The 24,179-nt window shown below is 26.6% G+C and overlaps 1 protein-coding gene and 1 long non-coding RNA gene across 2 annotated transcripts; both read right to left on the bottom strand.

Annotated features, from left to right (window-relative positions):
* Positions 1-871: 871 nt before the first annotated feature.
* LOC136091872 (uncharacterized) lies at positions 872-3,328 on the bottom strand. The gene is made up of 2 exons (XM_065819586.1): positions 1,273-3,328; positions 872-1,158 (listed from the first exon to the last, which is right to left on the bottom strand). Exons 1-2 carry the CDS (start codon positions 3,326-3,328, stop codon positions 872-874), a joined length of 2,343 nt encoding a protein of 780 aa, XP_065675658.1.
* Positions 3,329-5,305: 1,977 nt separating this feature from the next.
* On the bottom strand, positions 5,306-7,387 carry LOC136091473 (uncharacterized). Its single transcript, XR_010644013.1, has 4 exons — positions 6,915-7,387; positions 6,372-6,463; positions 6,086-6,247; positions 5,306-5,965 (listed from the first exon to the last, which is right to left on the bottom strand). It is a non-coding gene; the product is annotated as an uncharacterized LOC136091473 (long non-coding RNA).
* Positions 7,388-24,179: the final 16,792 nt, after the last annotated feature.

Here is a 24,179-nt window from a genome sequence, read left to right as displayed (position 1 = left end):
TATATATATACATATATATATATATAATAATAATAATAATAAATAATATATTTAAGTAAGTCCTCGTAGATAAAATGACAAATAATTAAAAACCAAACAAAAAAAAATTATACAAAAATTTATGGTTTTTGAAATATAAACTTTAAGTAAAAAAAAAAGCAATTGTTGTTCATAGCAAGTAAGTTGATATCAAAATTGGGAAAAGGGAAAAAAGATTGCTTTCATTTAATTCAAGTTTACATCTATGACAAATAGTATCTAAAAAGCCAATATTTGTAGCTGCTAAAGCACGAATTAATTAATAAACGTGTAGCTCATCTTCAGTAAAAGATGTACTGTTTGCAGCTGGAGAAAAAAAATACTTGTTAATTCTATTCTTAAATGCGTTAACTGACGGAACCTTTTTGCATGTTGACGGCAAGTTAGTCCAATTATTGACAATACGATTTGTAAAAAAATTGTGACGAGCATTATTATATGTGAATTCACGCATTAGGACTTTGGAAGATGATCTGCGAGTTGGTGGATTATGCCAATTGATACTCTCAAAACCGTTTTCTAGCTTAAACTGTTGGATTAAGTCGCCACGTCTCCTACGAGTTTCCAAAGTAATAAAATTGAGGCGACGACACCTTTCAGCGTAAGGTAATCCTATTAAATCATGAGGTACTTTTGTTGCTTTGAGCTGAATTTTTTCGATTTCTTTGATGTCACCTTTTAAGTAAGGACACCATACCGGAATAGCGAATTCCAGGTGCGGCCTAACATACGTAGTGTATAACTTACTCCAAACTTCCATATCTCTTGATCTAAATGTCTTTTTTAATAGGCCAAGTATCATACTCGCTTTACGTGTTACAACCTGTATGTGTTAATTCCATTTTAGATCATTAGATATGAAGATACCCAGGTCCCTCTCAATATCCGTTGCCTCAAGAGTAAGTGATGCATTTCCATCATGCATTACATATTCATGATTACTATTTCCATAACCAAGGTGCATAACTTTACATTTTTGAACATTTAACTCCATCAGCCATTCCTTTGACCATTCTGTGACAATGTTTAAATCATTTTGTAGGATCAGGCAATCAGCATCGTGAAACTCAGGTCTTATTTCTTGTAACAGTTTAGTATCGTCAGCATAGATTTTATGAACTGATTTTAACTTATCCGTTAAGTCATTTACATATATGATAAATAATGTTGGACCAAGTACAGACCCTTGAGGAACTCCGCTTAGAACATCGGTCTAGTCGCTAGAGCGTTCACCTAAAACAGTTCGCTGTTTTCTACTAATCAAAAATGACTCAATCCATTTTAGAACATTGCCATTAATCCCATATGCTTTCAATTTATGAAGTAGTCTACGGTGAGAAACTTTATCAAACGCTTTCGCGAAGTCCAAAAATGCAATATCGACAAAATTTCTTTTACTTAACGCTTTCGTGATGTAGTCGACACTCTCCAATAAGTTAGATGTGCATCCTTTTTTGGACATAAATCCATGTTGATTATGTGAGATGGTGCTCGTTTTTTCAAGATATTTAGTTATCTGTTCCCTGATAATCTTTTCCATTACTTTGCATGGAGCTGATGTGATAGACACTGGTCTGTAATTAGCGGCATCAAGACGACTACCTTTTTTAAACAACGGTGTGACGTGTGACTGTTTCCAAGCTGTAGGTGTTGAGCCTTCGGACAGTGCTTTATTGTAAAGTAAAGTAAGAGGGTAAGTCATTTGAGCTGCGCATTCTTTAAGTACCTTTGGACTAATGTTATCAGCACCAATAGATTTATTCGGGTTCAAACCTTTCAAATAAGCTAGCGTCGCTTCAAAGTTAATAGTTATATCGCCTAAGTCTTCTTGATAATGCCTTCTCTCAAAAATAGGTAACTGACTACTTTTACTATCATCTACAAAAACTGATTTGAAGTGCTCGTTAAGTCTGTTTGCAATATGTATTCCCTCTGTTAACGTTTCACCTTTTGCATTAGATATAGCACTAATAGATACATGAACATTCTGTTGCGCCTTAGCATAAGCGTACACCCTTTTAGGATTACTTTTATCTGATGCTAGTTGTGCTTCAAATACTCGAACACGACGTTTACATGCTTTCTGCACTTGACTTCTTAGTTTCCTATATTCACGAATCAGTGTCGCTGATCGCCAGTTAGTCGCAGATAAGTAATTGCCCAGTTGTTTTTTTTGCTTTATCATAGCCAGTACCTCCTTATTCATCCACGGCGCATTACGGGTGGTATGGACTTTTTTTAACGGAATAAATTGCTTGCTGAGTTTATTATATTTATTACAGAAAAGTTCATAGCACTTATTAGTGTTTTTATTTTCAAATAATTGCTTCCAGTTAGTTTCCATAATCTTTTTACCGAAATTTATATAGTCACCTTTATTAAAGTCATATTTTTTGTTTGAGAAAGTAGTCTCATTTTTAGAAAGGACGACATAATCCCAACTCAGTATGCGATGACCTTGTGACGAATTACCTAACGGCAGAGAGCTAGATAAGTTGATTACTCTTGTTGATAAGTCTGTAATAATTAAATCCAAAATGTTTTTTGCTTTACCAATAGATGCTTCGAATGTTGAGAAATCAACTAATTGTTCCAGGTTATGATTAGCCAAAGTATCAAGAAAAACACTTGCCGCAATATTTTGACCACTTAGTAATTCGATCCTGTCATCATCGTGCCATTTGATTTCCGGAAAGTTGAAATCACCTGCTAGTAACATACAACTATACGCTTTTCTATCAACAGCTTGCTTAGCCAATATAATTGTTTTATTTATATCATTTATATTCGATAAAGGTGGTCTATAGACACAACCAATAAGAACAATTTCGTTACCGATTTTAATTTCACACCATATTTGTTCGGAGTTGCTGTTGTTTAAGATGTCTCTTAGATGACGATCAGATACCTCATTCACGACTAGATCACGCTTGATGTAGATAGCAACATCTCCACCGTGACTAATTCGATTTTTCTTTACTAGTGAGTAGTTGTTCAATTGAGAAGCAGATATTTCAGTAAACCATGTCTCAGAAATAAAGATTAAATCATACATGTTTATGTCACAAAGTGCAGATAATTCGTTCATTTTATCCGGATTAAGGGAAGTTGCGTTAGTATAAAAACATTTAAAAAATGTATTTTTAGGGTTAGGTTTAGCAGATTTTATTTTTGTATTTAATGCATTTAAATAAATATTCTCAGGTAAACACTTTGATTCATTGTGTTTTTGCAATTCTGGCTGCATGTGCATCTTTCCATTTGATGAAAGGATGCTTTTTACGACCATTGAAACTATTTAAAAATATATAGTGTGAAACTATTACACTTGCATACTAGGTCCCATGTATCAATGAAAGTTTTTTACTTATAGTATACTGAACTGGTTCTCAAAAGAACTAAAATTTTATAGAGGTTTCAGAAATACCAATAGTTTTTAATGAAAATCAAGAACTTAAATTTTTTATATAAAAAAAAGTATTCTTTAATAAAATTTTATTTATCAAAAACCATTATTGTTTATCAAATTTTTATAAAATTTTGGTTTCCTTAAGTATAGTATACATATAAGTATATGTTGGAATACTTTAGGAGAAAAAAAGTTTACCTGATATGTAGAACCCAGCATGTAATCTTTATTTTTTCTATTCATAACAAACTGTAACATTTTTTGTTACTATGCATTTAATATATTATTTTTGCATGTTTTATTTTGGTAAATAATATTTATTGTAATTGTTTTTATATTTATGTTAATCAGTATTTGATATAAGAGTGTTTAAAATTATTACAATTTTTTATATAATAATATGTAATATAATAATATAACTAATATGTTAATAATAATGTAACTTAATTTTAAAAATTGGTCAGAATATACTTATCATGTTTGTTTTTTTGGATTTGGAGTCTTTGATAAAAATAATTTGATTGTTTTGTTTTACTTTTGTAATATAAAATAAGTTCTATGACCAAATTAGTTTTTTAAAGTTATATATTTATTATATATTTTTTTCTATTAGAATATTGATTTTCATGTTGTTTTGGCAATTCCAGATCAGGTATTAAAATTTGAGGAAAAATTTTATTTATTAGATTTTTAAGACAGAAACAGAAAATTTTTAATGTTATGAATATATTTTTTTTATACATATAAAACTCTAGGTTTCTGTGATCAAAGATTCTGGTGTTATGATGGATGATTTATTTATTTCTAAATCTGATTCAGATTTGGAAACTGTAAATTTATAAAACTTTTAATTCTATTTAATGTATAAATTAAAGTGATGCAAAAATGATTTTTTCTTTTCTTTTTGTTTATCCTCTATTTGATAAGTTTCTTATTCCAGTGAACAAACCAATCCAATGCCAGAAAATAAAATGTGATCTAGAGGTAGAAAATTAATTTTCTAGATATGAAATATATTATCGGTGAATATATTATCTGATAATATATTTCATATCTAGAAATACATAAAACATCCGATTTTTAAAAAAATTATACACAATAAATTTTCTAAACAACATTTAATTTTTTAAAACTTGCAAGCAAAAGCAGAATTAAAAAAAAAAATTTAAATCATTACCAATTTAAAAAAAACTTTTTTAAAATTGGTAGAGTTGCTTTTGCTATGAAAAATAGAGGGACTTTTTGTAGAGGTTGCTTATTAGCCTTAGATAGTTATCTACCTTAAAATGGTGTTACAACAAAAGTTCTCTGTTCTGTTCCATCCCAGACGGCACATCTGGTTTTAATCTCGGAATTAAAACCCGTATAAACACGTGTTTGTTACGATCCAGGCGTAAACCAAAAACACGTGCATTTCACGGGAAGTTTAACTGGAGTTTTATACGTGTTTTTTAAGGTTTCAAACACGAGTTTTTTTATGTTTTAAATACGTGTTTTTGAGGTTTTAAACTCGTGTTTTAAGAGGTTTTAAATTCGTGTTTTTTATAGTTTAAAACGGACTTATGGCATAAAATAAAGTTTCCAAACGGAAACTTTATTTAGTGCCTTAAGTTAGTTCAGGAATAAGTTTTCCAAACTTATGCCTGAACTAACAGCTGTTCAGCACGGTTTAATGATAAACCAAAAATACGCAGGTTTTGTTAGACACGATTATAGCTTTAAACATGTAAACCTTTTTTTATATATACTACATTATATTTACGACAATTTTGTTGTATTATTTTTGTTTTTTAAGGTAAATTATTTTACAATAATACTACGAAGAAAAAATAAACGAAGAAATAAAAAACCAAATCATTAAAAATAAGCTAATAAAAGACGCTTGGCACATGGTTACCATACATAATATTCAATTTTGATTGATCGCCTCTTCCGTCATTATAAAATCTAAAATCGTATAACAATACGCTTTCGCATTTTTACAAACAATTCCAGTAGCATCGAATGTTCTTTTTAATTTTTCTTAAAAGTCGGGTCTCGAACTTTACTAATTCCTCAATTGAGGTAACCTGTTCAAATTTAATTTCATTCAAATCTTCATCTAAAAACTATTGCAGTAGCCCAAATTTCTTTTTATGTAATGGTGTGACACAATCATTTTACGCTAAAACATGGCATCATCCATGGGAGAGGTTTCGTTTGTCTTATTTTTTGGTCGATCTGTATTGGTAATGGTTTTTGATGATTCGCCTTAATTTAAAAAAAAACGAGTTTTATAATAAATAACAAAATAAATGATTATCTTAGTCTATTGTTTTGTATTGTACCTAAGTAAATGCACTATAAAAAAATGCTGTTTGGAAAAACCAGAGTGATGATTCGATAGAAGAGTAAAATTGCTTCTTTCCTTATTAATCACGCTTGTTTGTGTATTTAAATGGAAATTTGTGTACATTTAAACGGAATCGACCCTTCATTCTTCTTTTCAAATTGTTTTTTAGAGCCACCTACTTCAACCTAAATAAGAGACGCCCTTAAAGAATTTATGAAACCCATTAAGAAACATAATTCATCAAATATACTATTGTACTTTATAAATATTATAAACTTTTAAATTAAATGCAAATAATTTATTACTTTGGAAAGACCCAAAAGCCCGAGTATTCACATTTTCATTAGCATTTGTACCAAGATGTAAATCCTCTCTTAATTGATTTTTGCTTATAAATATAGAAACCTTTAAAGGTTGATTCGAAACCATCTCATTTAGGTTTTGTTGCTTGTTAGAGTGCAAATATCCTGTTTTAAGATAAATTAGGCTAATATACACTCAAATATAGGTAATAAATATAAACGTAAATTATACATAATATTTAAAAAAACCAAATGCACACATGCCCCCTGTTCATTAATAGTCACCTACCTTAATCAACATTAATATTATCTTCATTAAGTTTCTGAAGTCTTCTATAAATATATTGTCTTCATCTAGATTATGTGATAACAGTAAAACTCCTAAAAGATAAAATTTGCAAAAACAAAATTTACCAGAAATATTAGTGTCATTTTAAATTTTTTGAAGTTAAAGATAAATAACTAGAGTTTCAATACAAGTATTTTCATTAACAGTTGTACCACCATTAATATTTTTCTCATTCTCTTTTTCGTAAAACATGTGAAAAACTTAGTAGTTGACTTTTAGTAGAATTAGTAAGATTATTTTAGTAAACTATAAGTAAGTAGAAGACTTATAGTAGAATCTTTTCAATTTATGTTTTGTTGCTTATTAAAACCCACATATTCTGGTTTAAAAATGTTTTATATAGATATATATATATATATATATATATATATATATATATATATATATATATATATATATATATATATATATATATATATATATATATGTATATATATATATATATACAAACACACAAACAAAACAAAAAAAGTTCACCCTTACCTTAATCAGCAAAAAAATATCATTTCTGCAATCAGATAGACTATGCAAGAACTTTTCTAGCTGGCTTCGGCTCATGCCACATTTTTTATACAACTGACTCATTTTTGTATCTTCTCAAACAATTAAAAATTAATTTAATATTTACATAATAATTTTCAAATATAAACAATTGATTTACAGATAAGTAAAGTTACTTACGGACAGTATTTTGCAACAAAGTATTACTAGATTTTGCTGTCAATATTGGTAGAGAAAGTTTATTGAAGCATAGGTAGTATTGGTGCAGCCTCACAGCTCGAAGACGAATTTAAACATTCAGAAAATAAATTTCCAGCTAAGGCTGATCGATATTTTTTCATATATTCTTTCTACTATGCTGAACTTGTTCTTTTCATTTTTGTTAAATAATTATTATTAATAGGATATCGTATAGCATTTAGTACACACACATTTATATAGGAACAACACTAGTATTTTTCAAACATATAACAATAATAACAATACTAATAGTAATAACAATAATACTGTTAACACAAAAAATGTATTTTATATATATATATATATATATTCATCGCAGAAATAAACACACATATACAGATACAAATACACACAAATATACATACGCCGAAATAAACACACATATGTGTGTATATGTGTACATATTACGTATACATAACATATACATTTATTTATAAGTGTATGTATGTATCTATATAATTATATATAATTATATATAATTTTATATATATATATATATATATATATATATATATATAATATATATATATATATATATATATATTTATATATATATATATATATATATATATACATATATATTTATACATACATACATAATATATAGACTTTTACATACACACATATATACATATGAATACATAAATAAACACATACATATTTTATATATGTATTATACATACATATATAAAATATACATTGTATAAATTATATAGATACACGTGTGTATATATATGTGTATATATATATACACATATATATACACACGTGTATATTTATATATGTGTGTGTGTTTGTGTGTGTGAGTGTGCATATATATATATATATATATATATATATATATATATATATATATGTATATATATATATATATATATATATATATATATATATATATATTTATATATATATACATATATATATATATATATATATATATATATATGTGCATATAAATATATATATATATATATATATATATATATATATATATATATATATATATATATATATATATATAAATATATATATGTGCATATATATATTTATATGTATATATATATATATATGTATATAAATATATATATATATATATATATATATATTTATATGCACATATATATATATATACATGCTAATACTTAACAAAAACTGAATTTATTTAACATATAAATTATCTCGACAAATGTTTTCCTGAATGTTCTTGTTACACACTCTAAAACCTTCCGAATAATAAAAATGCAATAAATTTGAAAAATCGCGTGCTTTTAGTAATGGTTTCACATTCGTTGCGAAAACTTTTGATAATTTAATACTCCATTTTTGTAACTGAAAAACCATCACTAAAAACATAAAATCCAAACTGGTTTTTTGGTAAAATATAGTAGTAAATTTCACGAAATCAAAACCTTATTCTTGACACGTGTTACTCTTAGCGTTTTCGGGAGTTTTAAACACGCAACAGAAACCACGCGTAACTTTTAAACGAGTTGTGCCGTCTGGGATAGTAGTGTGGATTCATGTATGTAAAAAAAATTATTAATAATAATAATTTGTTTTTTCAATTGAAACGATGTCATTTTTTATTGTTTTGCTATGCATTATTGAATTCTGCGTTCTTAGTTCGACTTAATGCAATTGGTTGATGAGGGAGAACCCCATGTTGAGTGAATAATGTTATACACATAACAAAATAGTTTTATAAGTTTTATTTCATAAGGTTGCATTGTGTTGGAAATTTTAGGGATTGAAGTTTTTATTATTTAGACAATTGGTTACCTCAAGTTGCGTTGATTATTTGAATTAATTTGAGATTTGTTTGGAGTACTATCTGATACAAAGGTATATTTTGAAGAATTATGATGAAATCTTTAATTATTTTTTTTAACTTCATTTGTTATTACTGCAATTATCTATTTGGTTTTTGAAAATTAAAGAAAGTTAATTTTTCTTTAACTATCTTCTAATTATCTTCTAATTATCTTTTCTTTAAATATCTTCTAAGCAGATGATTTGTTTGACCAACATTCATATTTTTTTTATATCTCTAACATTTTATAGGTGTTCATTCAAATATTATTATTATTTTTACTTGTTTACTGCCAGCAAGGTTGCAAACGACCACTATTTAAGTTGGGAGTTACAAAAAACAGATAGCAAACTTAAACAGCAAAATTTAAAGGTCAAGTGCAAATATAATTTGAGATAAAAAGTATGGAAAAAAATTAAGAAATTGTTCAAAATTATCAAAAAACACATCCTTAAACGACTTATTTATTTAAAAAATTTTCCTATGCCAATCAAAAAAATTCCTGTAACTTCCAAGCACTCATACTTTTCTGACTTAAATTACCATTTACCAGTCTTCATGTCATACCTAATCCTCATCATTTTTTTTCTTAGGGGTCATGTTAAGACATTTGTGCAACACAATTAAGATCTTTCTCATAATAATCTCATACAAATTTTAATTAAATTTAAATAAGTTATCGCAGGGTAAAAGTAAAAGGTAAAAAAGCGTTAAAAAATTATTTGCTTTATGCGGAGTAGTAAAAACGCTGTTTAAGCGCCACAGTTTAAAATAACTGTTCTAATTATGTAATGGTTTTTGAGTTTCATGAAAAGACGAAAATTTTATTTTAAACTATTGCCTAATATAATAAATTTTTAATTTAAATATATTATGAGTTGATTGTGAATCTTCTTGATTTGAAAAAAGTATTTAAATGAAATTTATTATTACCCAGTGAAAAATAAAACCGCGTCCCACATGGGTTCCGCGTGGGTTCCGTGTGGGATTGATGGGATTTATGTGGGACGGATTTTCCCATGTGGTATCCGTATGGAAATTTGTCACCTTAAACCCATGTGGGTAATCCCACATGGGTTACATGTGGGAAACATATGGTATTTACACACATGGGAAATCCCACGTGGGTTTCCTGTGGGATTTGCATGGGAATTATTTTAAAAGCTGGAAACTAAAAAAAAAAATTTTAAATCAACATTGCATTGCGTTGCGTTAATATTGTGTGAAAATATTTTATATTAATAAAGAGAATGGCAAGCAAGTATGTAAGTACCACGAATAATTTTTATCTTTCTTTATAGAAATAAGATTAAGATTTGTGCAAATAGACGTATTATTAGGATAATATAATAGTTATTTGAATATAGATCTTGAGTAAATTATTTGCAAACAATTAACTGATGTTAGTTGAAATGTTGTCAAAAACCAATCTTGCATGTATGGGACACTGCAGTGTCCCACAGTACCACAGAACCACAGAAAACTGAACCCAGAGGCTTTATTCTCAATAACACTGGAGTACCACAGTGTTATTGAGAATAAAGCCTCTGGGTTCAGTTTTCAAAGTAATATGATCTAAGTAATGTTTAAATAAAATAATATGCTTTAAAATGCATATAGTTATACATATAACTCCTGATAGTTAACTATATGTATAACAAGTTATACATATAATTTGTTATAAAAACTTATTTTTTAAGGTTATGCTTGAACAAATTAGTACCAAATAATTCAAATTCAAGATTTAGTTAAAGTTCAAGTTAATGTTCTTATTTATTCATTGTTTTTGTTAATTTTATATTTATTTGTTCAAATTTATCAGTTAGTACTATATTTTACTACAGTAAGAATGTTTATCATTGTTGAACGTGATTTTATTAGTAACTTAATTTTACTATCAACATATTTTGACAACACCCTTTATACTTTAAATGATGACAGCTTTACTTTTCTATTGATGTTAAATTTATTACGTTTCAATAACTCAGAGTGTTTTTTATCTGAATTATTGTTAGCTGTGTTTGTGTTTGTTTTATATCTAATTTTGTTTTAAATATATTAAAAATAATATATATATATATATATATATATATATATATATATATATATATATATACACATATTTATATATTTATATATATATATAATATATATATATATATATATATATAATATATATATATATATATATATATATATATATATATATATATATATATATATATATATATATATATATATATATATATATATATATGTATATATATATATATATATATATATATATATATATATATATACATATATATATATATATATATATATATATATATATATATATATATATATATATATATATATATATATATATATATTTATATATATATATATATATATAAATATAACATTAAAACAATAAAATTGATACAAAATTTCACTTTAAAACGAATACCATTAGCATTGTGATGATAATAGCATTAGGAAACTAGTATTTATGTATTATTATTGTACTATAAATAAATAGTTTTTTAATTCATTTTAAAAAATGGAGACTGACAACTAATAATTAGTGGAAATAAATACAAATTATAAAAATCATGACAACTTTATTTATTATTACTAAATACTATATTAATGTTAGTCTACAAAGTTAAAATCAGTTTAGAGCATTGTTATTAGTTCTTTTGCGATTCGCACTTCCACTTCTGTCTCTCAAATTTATAAAATAGGTGGTCAAAGCTTGCTCAATAGGTAGGTTCTCAGCATAACAATGCTTTTTTCTTACACTTTCTAAAGAGAAATATGGCAAATTGATTACTTATTTTACCTAAATCGTAGGGTCATCTATGCATAATGATGTCAGATGATGACCCGGTTTATTGAACAACTTCACCCTTTACCAAACTCAGTCATATGAACATGTTAGAGAATGTTCATATGATATTTGAACATCACAAATTTAATAATATTGTTGTGATATGTTATATAAATAATTCCATAATAGATTATGATATGAAAATAAGATAGGATATGAAGGCAATGATCAAAGAATAAATTTACTTATAGAAATTTAGATATTTGTTTATTATGTGTTTTTTATGTTTATTATTTGTTATTATGTTTGTTTATTATGTGTTTATTATGTGTGACCGCGGCCTTCTATAATAAAAGGCCTTGACATCGCGCAACAAAGTTGTTAAACTGAAGGCCAATTCCTAATACTTTGTTTACATTTTCATCTTTTAACATTAGACGAAAGTTTGTGTTCGCGCTTTTTTAATAAATCTTTAAAATGTGATTGGTTTATAAATTAGATAGCCCAACATCAAGACGATAACATTGTAAGGTTCAAAGGCGTTAACATTGTAAGGTAATAGTATTGTCAAACTAAGGATAATTTTTTTTAATAATTAAAATGCCTTAAAAATGCCTTTAAAATACTGTGTATCTCTTTGCAAGTCGAACTATCTCAACTACAACAAAAATATCAATTTATTCAACTACAACTACAATATCAATTACAACTACAACAAAAATATCAATACTCAACTACGACAAAAACATCAATTTATAAATTCCCGAAGAATCTAGAGGAGAGAAAAAGATGTAGTGAAGCTATCCCAAGAACTGGTTTTATTGTTACAGACTATATAGCATTATGTCAACTGCATTGGCCAAATGAAGCACCTTTTGAAAGCAAATATGGGAAGCAAAGACCTTTAAACCCACCATCTGTTTTTAAAATATTCCGCCTAGTTGTTTAGCCACACCAGCAAGTAAAGTTAGAAAAAATGTAACTTCAAGCGGTTTTCAAAGCATTTTACCAGATGAGTTAAATGATTTTCTTAAAGAGGATGAACTTATATTTGACGATATTCAATCTTTGTTAAGTGATAATAACAATGTTATTGTTTTCCAGCTTAATAAAAAAAGTTTGTACATACAATCAAAAATGTACAAACTTGGTGTTCCATTATTTATTTTAGTAATTTTCAATGATTATTTATTTGTAGCTAACCATAATGGCACAACTTGTAATATTTCATATTTAGCTGTAAACAAATTAAAGTTAATAAAAACAAAATCAGCTTTATTTGAAGCAGTTAGCTTTTTAAAAAATAAAGAAAGTTCGCTTCTGTCAAATATTCTATTCGAACACCTTAATGCTATGAGAAAAGTTAATGTTGGTGAAGTTTTATATACTTCAGATATTATATGTAGAGCATATGAGTATTTTGCTATGCTACGATGTTTATATGATTGTTTGTGTATTGACTACAAGTTGCCAAGTATAAGGACTTTAACCCAGTTGAGATATATTGATAAAACTTTTTTTTTGCTTGAATCAACTTTTGTTGGTATTTTTTATTGTTGGTGATTTTTATTGTTACCATTTTTAGCAAAAAAAATTAAAAATACAGTTATCTTTCTAATATATAGATATATACTTTGTTATGGTTCTGCTTGTTATTGATACTATTTAATATTACATAAATATTCTTAATGAAATTTGAAATACGAAAAACATGATTATCTTTTAACAATTTTTTGGTTTTCTTTTTATATTTCCGTTTTTACTAGAGATTATTATTAGAAAACATAGACTGCCATTACACCCTACCTAATATAAAAATATATCAATATAAGTAAAAGTGAAAGTTTAATCGGCCTTCAGTTTTTACGGCATTTTGCGCGATGTCAAGGCCTGTTATTATAGAAGTCTACATCATTGAAAAAGTAGGTTTTTACATTTTTGTTTTTGTTTTTTTGTTTAACTACTTATCCTTATTGATCACTTTTTTTCAGGATTCTCCTCATGGGTTCAAGCTCATTACGCATGATATGTGTTCAATTACGCATAATACGTTAGTCATTGTAAGTAATAAATTATGAAATAATTATTTGTGAAATATTGTAGTTATTAATGACTTCAAACTGGCTAATAATTAAAATTGCTCGACTAATAAGGTTCCTCATTAATATTTCTCTCTCTCTCTCTCTCTCTCTCTCTCTCTCTCTCTCTCTCTCTCTCTCTCTCTGTCTCTGTCTCTCTGTCTCTCTTTCTATATATATATATATATATATATATATATATATATATATATATATATATATATATATATATATATATATATATATATATATATATATATATATATATATATATATATATATATATATATATGTATATATATTTATATATATTTGTATTTATATTTTTTTTTTTTTATAAAATGTTTTAAGAAAGTTATAAGATAATAAAAACCTTGGTATTAAAAAAGCCTAAGCGATTAAATTAATTCAATTTATAAAAAACGGCTTGTAAAACCAAAAATAAAAAATAATATTTTTAATATTCGTTTTGGATGTATTGATTAATAGCATTTATTTTTAAATAAATTCATTTTGCAACACGTTTTTTAATTTTATAAAATTTCGTCATAATAGTTTAAGGTAAATCCCACATAGGTTATAGGTGGAAAACATCACATGTAAAAGATCAAAAATGCTACACGTTTTGAATACCAAATGGGATAAAGTAGCAAATACCAGATTAAGTTAAGCCTCTCTGAAAGCTTTGATGATTAATTTTAAATTACTTAATTTAAGTAATTTTTAAATTAAAAGAATTTTAAAAATTATCATAGAAGCATTCGGACTTTCATTTGTCTAGTATTGACTACTTTTATACCATTTGGATTAAAATATGTGGCATTTAAGATCTATAACATGTAGTATTTTCCACCTATATCCCATGTAGGATTTACCACATAAAACCCATGTGGGATTTACCATATGAAACCCACATGGGACAAAATAATAATCCCCATATGGGTTACATATGGTAAAAACCCACGCGTATCCCATATGGGATTTACCATATGGAATCCATGTGGGATTTACCATATGAAACCCACATGGGACAAAATAATAATCCCCACATGGGTTACATGTGGAAAAAATCCACGCGTATCCCATGTGCGCTTTTTCACTGGGTAGACTCAGAAAAAGAAAAGTCATAGACCTCAACGCTATTGTGTCTACTGTAAAAAATCTTTGTTTAAATTAACGCGGCACATGAAGCAAATCATAAAGATGAGATTGGTGTACAAGAAGCTCTCTTACTTCTAAAAGAATCATAAGTCAAGGCTTTTGCTCAACTTAGTCGAGAGGGAATAGTAAAATTCAACAAAGACCAAGCAATTTTAGATTTTCCTAAGTATGTCTCAGAGAGATCCTTAAAAAACCAAAGGACTTAACGAAATGTAGTTTTTTTAAAATTGAAATCGTAAAAAGAACATTTTCGAAGAACAAAAATGTATGTCAGTTAAGAGCTAATGATCACGTTTTGTAAGTTCCATTGGCTGTTTCAGAATTACCTGAATCATAACAGTCCACAATTTATTCAAAACTCATATTATAGCAAAGTTTCGAAATGATAAAATTGGTAAGGTATGTAGAACAGATCAAACCAAATCAAATTGATTCAAAATTTTTTTTTAAGTTAAACAAAAAGCAAGACAAATCTGTAGAAGTGTATCGAAGTATACGCAATGATATCTCTCGTTTAACACATTGTTACGTTTTGTTTCTAAAACAAGTGGGAGTTACAAAAAAACATAATAACTCATTATATATGTTTAATCGAGTAAACTTTGATATGCTATCCAATGTTATTGAAATTTTTACCAAAAAAGATAATTCAGATATTAAAGCAGGATTAAAACTAAATTTGTACTATTTGTTAAAAATGCTACTGTAATGCAGTTCATTTTTTATAGCAAAGGCATGGACGCTGAAACTAAAGATGTCCAGAATCTTTTTTATACTTTAAGATGTTGGCAAGAATATCTTTTTGGCAATGCAACTTATAAGCTGAACATTAGAAGTCAAGTAAACTTGCGAAAACCTGCAAAACTGCCTTTAGAGGAAGATATACTCATACTGCGAAAATATATCTTGGAAACTATGAAACTGTTTTGTGATGATTATGAATTTCATGATTTACATAGTTATGTAAAACTAATAAATTGTGCTTGCGCTAGATTAACTTTTTCATGTGGCAGGCGTGGTGGTGAGCCCGCACGCATGCTATTAACGGATTGGAATCCAGCCTATAACAACGAAATCATTGTCAGTCAAAGAGCTTGACAAACTTGAAAATAACTTTTTAAGCTTGACAAGCTTGAAAATATTTTTGTTAAAACAATGAAAATAGCTTATATGACAGAAAAGGGAAATACTGTTGGTACCATTATTAAAACTGCTAGTAATGAGTTAGTAGTGAGAACTAGCAGGAGTATAATCTAAAAATAAATTTCTCTTTGCTAGTGTTCAGGATTCTGATGCTCACATTTCTGGTTGGGATGTTGTCCATGAACTATGTAATGGTATATCTCTAAAAAAATCCAATGATATTATAGCTACAAATAATTGTCATTGTATTAGTTGATTATTTGCTACTTTGGATATTCCTAAACGTGACGGAGTTATTTTATTCTACAAATACATATTAATTTTTACCAAGCCTTTCTAGCTTTGGAAGAATTACAAAAGTTGGAAAGCATCTATTACCCGTTGATGCAGGTAATGTTTTGTTTCATAAAAATTTAAATTGTAATATACTGAAAATAACTTTTATTTTTCTTTATAGTTTTATTTACGATTAGTTAGTCTTACTTTTTGTATTGTTTTTATTATATTCGAGTATTGATAAAACTTAAAAATTAATTTTACACATATTTAGTAAAACTTTTTACAACTGTAAAAAATAACACTTTATTAAATATATGGGGTAATACTTATTTGCTGCACTCAACTTGTTTTTATATGCAGCAGTGAAGCAAGTCTATACTATATAAATGTAAAATCAGCAGAGAGAAAAGCAGACAGGACGATGAGTTGAAAAATTGGAAAAAAACATAAATTTCTTTGCTTTTTGAGTTCCGTATCAAATTGTCCTTTATAACAAATTTTTTTTTTTTTTTGTGTGTGCATTTAACAATATTCTCTGGTAAAAGTGTCGTTGGTACATAGTATATGAAGAACACGGAAACTCGAAGAGGATCGTAAGATCCTGTCACCGAGAACCGTTTAACAATACAAAAATTATAAACTAATTATTTAAAAAAATTATAAAATGAAAAGTAAATACCGTTTAAGAGAACCTTCATACAAATAAAATAAAGTACCTCAATTATAAAACACCGTTTAACAAAAAAAGAAAAAATAACTTCAAATATTTTGAATTAGTAAATACCGTTTTTATGAAAACCTTTATACAAATAAAATACCGATTAACAAAACAATAAAAAATAAAAACAAATATTTTAAATTACATTTAGATAACACTTATAAAAGAGAAACGAGATCAGAAGAACTCGAAAATATTTTCTATTGAGAAAATAAATTTTTTTAGTTAGTTTTTGAAAGTAGAAAAAATCCAACTTTAGGAAAAATCAACATCTTTTAAAACTATTTGGTTCCACAAATAAGCTCCGCGATAAGATATAAGAGACCTACCAAAATTTGTATGCGAATAATGTTGATAAATAAAATTGTCATTTCTTAGATCATATTTGTTTTTGGGCTATATTGCATATAAATTTTGAAAAGGTATTGGAGCTAATTTTATCTTACATTTAAATATAAGGCAAAGAGTTTTAAAAACATTTAGTTGGTATACATTAAGAATACTCATTTTGAATAAAAGCGGTTTTGCATGAGTGTAACGATCTTTAAAATTCATTATTCGTGCTAGATGCTTCTGTTGCCGATAAAGAGGATCTAATTGACTTTTTTTAGCACTAGCCTATGCAATATATGAGTTATTTATATGGCATTGAATAATTGAGTAATAAAGTTGAATTAATACGTGTCTATTTACAAAACTTCTCGCTTTATATAATACTCCAATATTTTATAAAACTTTGTTGCACAAGGTTTCAATATGATTTTTCCACCTAAGGTTTTCATCAATAAGAACACCAATAAAAACGATAACTTTTGATTGTTTTTTTTGAATATTATCTATATATATTTGAGGCATATCATTTGGCAAAAAATGTATTTTGGATTTTGGATGAAATAGAGTCCATTTAGTTTTTTCTATGTTAATTGATAACTTATTCGACTTAAACCATTTTGAAATTTTAATTAGCTCTATGTTCATGTCATTAAATAGTGTTATGATATTATTGCTAGGCAGAAAAAAGTTTGTGTCATCTGCAAACATTACTGTTTTTAAATTTGAGGCATTATAAAGATCATTGATATAAATGAGTAAAAGATATTTATATAAATAAGAAAATTTTTATTAAATAAAAAATGATATTAGGAAAAAACAAAATTATGTAATTCCTCGTATCGTTTTTCTTGGCAGGTTTAAAAGACAGCTTCCAAACCTACTAAGAAAGTTGTCAGCCGTAGTTTCAACAGCAACTTTTATTAATTCTTTTTCTGTTTGGTAATAATGAAACATTCAACATGCATTCAATACTTTTAATATTATTTCATCTATTCTTCTAAGCTTAGTAAATAAATTAACTTTAAAATAGATATATCAAATTTAATATACATTGTTTGCTTTTTGTTTATTTGCTTTTAATCATACAATAATTTTTAAACTGAACCTTGTTCTTTATGTAAATATTTTCAGGTGAAGCTGGACCTTCAATATTTTCAGGTGAAACTAGATCTTTAATAAATTCAGGTGAAAATGGACCTTCAATATATTCATCTCATATTCAATATTATATTCAATATTATATTCAATATTATATTCAATATTATATTCAATATTATATTCAATATTATATTCAATAGTATATTCAATATTATATTCAATATTATATTCAATATTATATTCAATATTATATTCAATATTATACTCAATATTATATTCAAATTAAATTCAAATTATATTCAATATTATAGTTAATATTATAGTCAATATTATATTTAATATGTTCAGATGAAACTGGACCTTCAATATATATATAGAACGAGGTACACTTACTGTTTTACTCAAATCTGCAATAAAATTAAAAGTTATATAAAAGTATATATAATTATATATACTTTAAAAAAGTAACTTTTTTAGTGGCCTCCTCAAAATTAGGGATTCTAGTAATATTAAAAAAAATTGAAACAATTTAAATTCTTTGATTTGGTTGTTACATTCTCAAGTGATTTAAATTTAATTTGAGTTTCTATTGATAAACTCTCAAAAGAGAAAAATATTGGAAAAAGATGAGATAGAGGATGAAAAAGATATTCAGTTTTCTTCTGCAAAAAAATACAAAACATGTTTAAAAATGTCTATTACTGAGAAATTGTCATTGTTTAAAGTTTAATATTAATGCAAGTGCACGCAAGAGCGCTTGCCGAATGGTCGTTATTAGGCTGATGTGTGCGATTTTTTAAAATATTTTTTTTTCACTTAGGTAAAAATGTTTTCAGAGGTTTTTAATGACTGTTTTTAAGATATGTAAATAAGTAAAAGTGTTATAACGATTTAGCAATAAAGCATTTGATGAAAAAAAATTTCCTGAAATATTGAAAAAAAACAAGAGTTTTTTTCCAGATGAAAACAGTGATTATGAAAAGGAGGAAGAACTATTTACAACAGCGCATAATGATTTTGGTACAATTATAGTCTAAATTGTTTTTAAGAATAAATTAAATATTTTTTTTTTATAAAATCAAAATATTTGTCCTTAGTTTAAATAGCTTTATAAAATTATTTAAAACTCGAAATCTGAAATGAATTTTTTACTTTTTTTTTAAAGTTTTTACTTAAGTTAAAAACTTGTTAGTTATTATGTTTGAGTAAAAATCTATTTAAAGTGAACATTTTTTTTCACTATAGATAGTAATCATTTTTATACACATTAGAGCAAGAAGTAAACCAATGATCTTCTGGAATGTTTCGCTTCTTTTTTGAATGACAAAGAACGTGAATGGTCTGGTAACTTAAATCTTAATTGCTTATTATCCTTTTAATACTATAAAAAGAGTTTTAAAAACTCTGATGCTTTGGTTCAACTAGTTTAATGTTTATTTTAATAAAGAATATTATCCTTAACGGTATACTAAAAAAATGTATAAATAGTATTTAGCATATAATAATTATTCCGTAATCTGCACCCTTACTAAATACTTTTTCAAAGTTATGCAAAATTTCATTGCCTAATTACAAAATCACGCAAATGTTTATTTTTGCTCGATATCAAAATTAGTGTAATCTGAAATAAATCAATGTCTCTCATGAACATGCTTATCCATGCTTTGAAAATTTTATCAAAATCTGAGATAATACAGGGGGGTCACTTTACCCAGGATTCGACAACTTTTGACGTTTTAGCACACATTTCAATAAACGAGTCGCATGCATCCTTTATCAAAATGATATATATCCTAATTAATTGATAATAACACATTTTTTTTTTCACATTTTGTTTTTCTTCAACAGCTTGTTTCTCCATCAGTAGGCTCATCAGAAATACACAGACATCATTTATATATATCTTAATTATATACTTAATTTAAGACTTAATCATAAAAGTATAATAATCATAAAACATAATAATACTGCCGTCCTTTAGAATCTTTGAAAGATTTTTATAAAATATATAACGAAAAATGAGTCTATTTAAAATAGATTGTCATACCCTGGCATAGCCGCTTGACGTAAAATAACGCCGTTAAAGTTTATTTTATTAATTTTTAATAATATTTCTACTATCTATAACTAAATGATATTATGTAATTCTATTTTAATCTTAGATCAAAGCTATGTAAAAATATTTAGATCCGAATGCAAAATACCATTTAATTACAGCAGAGTGCGAACAAAGTTGACAAACGAGCGAATAAAGTAGAGGAGCGCTAAAGTGAAATCTGAGAATTCGGCAAAAGAGCACATTAAAACTATGAATCTGTAATTGGAAAATACATATCTATATATTTTTTTTTAAGGAATACTAAGTTTTTTTTTCTATTTTAAACTATTGTAATTTTTATCTCTATGCAAGATGCATGTCCCCATTTTTCCGTCTGTAAAGGTCGGCTTTTTTATGCCTCTTGAGTAAGCAGTGGTAGACCCTGCTTTTCACTGGTTGTCTTTTCTTCTCGTACCCCCTTCTCCTTTAAAAAGATATCACAAAAATAGGTCCTCCAATACTTTCGTTTAATATAATAAATAGCAATCGGCATATTCACTTACACTTACTCCTAAATGACAATTGCCGATTGTCATTTAAGAGTAAGTGTCGGATTAGCGTTGTTATAAAACTTTATAAACAAATACCATACACATAAACATAAGAAGTATTAACACAAATATTGAAAAATTAAAAAGTTTCCTTTTAGAAAGTAATTATTTATTCAGCGTGATTTGTCTACAGAAACATGGTGTACTGACGAATTTTCACAAACAAATTCAAATTTTCATATTTCTTATTACAAAATAATTTCTTTTGAAAGAAAAATACTTATAAGAGGAGGAGGGATTATAGTGTATATTCAGAATGATTTAGAAAAAAGATTAGAGATGGCCTTTCGTTTTCTGATGCAGACTGTGAGGCTCGTACAATTGAAATAATTATTCACAAAAACCAAAAGATTCTAGTAACTACTTGCTGCAGACCACCAGACCGCAATTTTATTAAATTGGCTAACTATTTGAATCAAATTTTTATTAAGACCAACAGTGAAAAAAAAATTATCTTGTATAGGAGACTTGAACATTGACTGTTTAAAATACAAAGAACACGCCAATACTAAAACCTTCTTTGATAATTTATTTCAACACGGTATACTCCCATTAATAAATAAACCCACACGAGTCACTTCAACTTCAATAACTGCCATAGATAATATACTAACAAACTCATTTCTAGATGCATCTCATAGAACAGGAATTTTTTTAATAGCCAAATCAGATCACTTCCCAAGTTTTTTTTTTACTTGAACAGTACTCAACCTCATTAAACAATGCAAAATTATAAAACATATAAAAGACAAATTAACGAGCTTTCTCTTTGCAAATTTAAAGAATCTCTATCGTACACAAATTGGTCTATTGTTTATGTTCAATGCAAGCAAGGGCTTACAAATACTGCCAATAACCCATTTATAAATATTTTTCCTGAACAATACAATAAACACATTCCACTTACAGAAAAAGAAATAAAAATTAAATATTTGAAATGTCCATGGATAACAAAACGAAAAAAAAATCCTCTAAGAAAAAACAAAAGTTATACAACAAGTATTTAAAAAATAGGAATTAAAAAAATCTCATGATCTATAAACAATACAAAAATCTTTTCTATAAACAATAAAAAAATCGAAAAAGTTGTATTTCTTCAATCAATTACAAAAACATAGTAATAGTATTAAAAAAATATGGGGCATTATGAAAAAAATTATTGGTAAAACTAAATTAAAATCAGAAATTTTACCCTCCAGAATCAAAGTAAATGGATTTGAGTATACAGATAAAAAAACTCCAAAAAAATTATTAATTTTTTTGTAAATGTTGGCCCAAACCTAGCATCACAAATAAATAATTCAAGCAAATCATTTAATAACTATTTTACTGACCATACTAGCTTACATCCTGAAAATGATTAAAAGTTAGAGGAGTTCAAAGAAGCAGAAAAATTTCCAGCAATATAGTAATAAATAACTTAACCTTTAAAAAAGATCCTCTTGTTAATATTTTTAACTCATCAATTCGAACTGGAGTTGTTCCAGAAAAATTAAAGATAGCGAAAATTTTACCAATATTTAAAACTGGAGAAACGGCATCACTAACCAAATACAGACCCATCTCAATTCTTACAGTATTCTCTAAGCTTCTTGAACAAATAATTTACAATAGACTGTATAAATATCTAACAGAAAACAAAATTTTAAGTGAATATCAGTACGGTTGTCTTACGAATCATTCAACAGAACATGCAATCATAGACCTCATGAACAACATCAGCTCATCTTTTGATAAAGGACAATTTGTATTGGGAGTCTTTATTGACCTTACAAAAGCTTTTGATACGGTCAACCATAAAATTCTGATTGAAAAAATGAAAAAATATGGTATAAAAAACAAAACTATTAAATGGTTCACCAGTTATTAAAATAGTAGACAACAATGTGTCATAATTGATGATATTTCTAATTCTATGAATTAGATTATAGTAAAAATAAAATGTAGTGTTTCACAGAGATCAATTCTTGCCCCCTTGTTGTTCCTTATATACATTAACGACCTTCCTATAGCTACAAATCGTAGTTGCATTATGTTCGCAGATGATACAAATCTGTTTTATTCATCTTCTTCTATCGATGACTTTTTTGAAAAAGTCAACCTTGAGCTTCAACAACTTAAAATATGGTTCAGTGCTAATAAGTTATCAAAAAACGTACAAAAAACTAAATATATTTTATTTCATTCAAAGCAACAAAAAAAGGCACTTACATCAGATCTTCCCTCTACAAATATCAATTTGAACAATATTGAAAGAACCCAAACATTTAAATTTCTTCAAGTGGTTAGAGACGAAAATGTTTCATGGACAATCCAAATAAAGGCCATCAATACTCAAATATCTAAAAATCTTGCTTTACTTTTCAAAGCTAGACCATTTTTTCATCACAAAAAAACTAAAACATTCTTTACTTTTTATATATGCATAGCCATCAAACATACGCTAACATAGCTTGGGGAAGCATACGCAAGACAAAATCAATGTCTCTTTACTGACGGAAAAACATGTTTCTAGAATTATATATCATAAAAACAAACATGCTAAACCTCTATTAAAAGAAATGAAAGCGCTTAAGATCTACCGAATCAATATCTATGCTAATATATTATTTATGCAATAATTTAAATTGGGATAAGTACCTTTACGTTTCACTAAAAACTTCTTTAATTCAATTGCCAATAAGTTTAACACTAGAGCAACTGGTAACTTTATCGTACCCCGAAAAAAAACTCTTATCGCAGCCCCTATATATATAACAAATTATTTCCGAAATACACCTTAATTACTCTTTCTGACAATTTTCGAACTATTTTCTTTAAAGTTAAAATTAAAAAATTTGTTCTTAATTTAGAAAATTACATAGAATTGTTTTAGTTCACATGATAAATAAAAATTTGAACAAAATTTGAACTAAAACAATCT

Source organism: Hydra vulgaris, chromosome 15 (assembly GCF_038396675.1).
Source record: "Hydra vulgaris chromosome 15, alternate assembly HydraT2T_AEP".
Lineage (NCBI taxonomy): Eukaryota > Metazoa > Cnidaria > Hydrozoa > Anthoathecata > Hydridae > Hydra > Hydra vulgaris.
The sequence above is the reverse complement of the archived record's forward strand: the minus strand, read 5'-3'. Positions and strand labels throughout refer to the sequence as shown.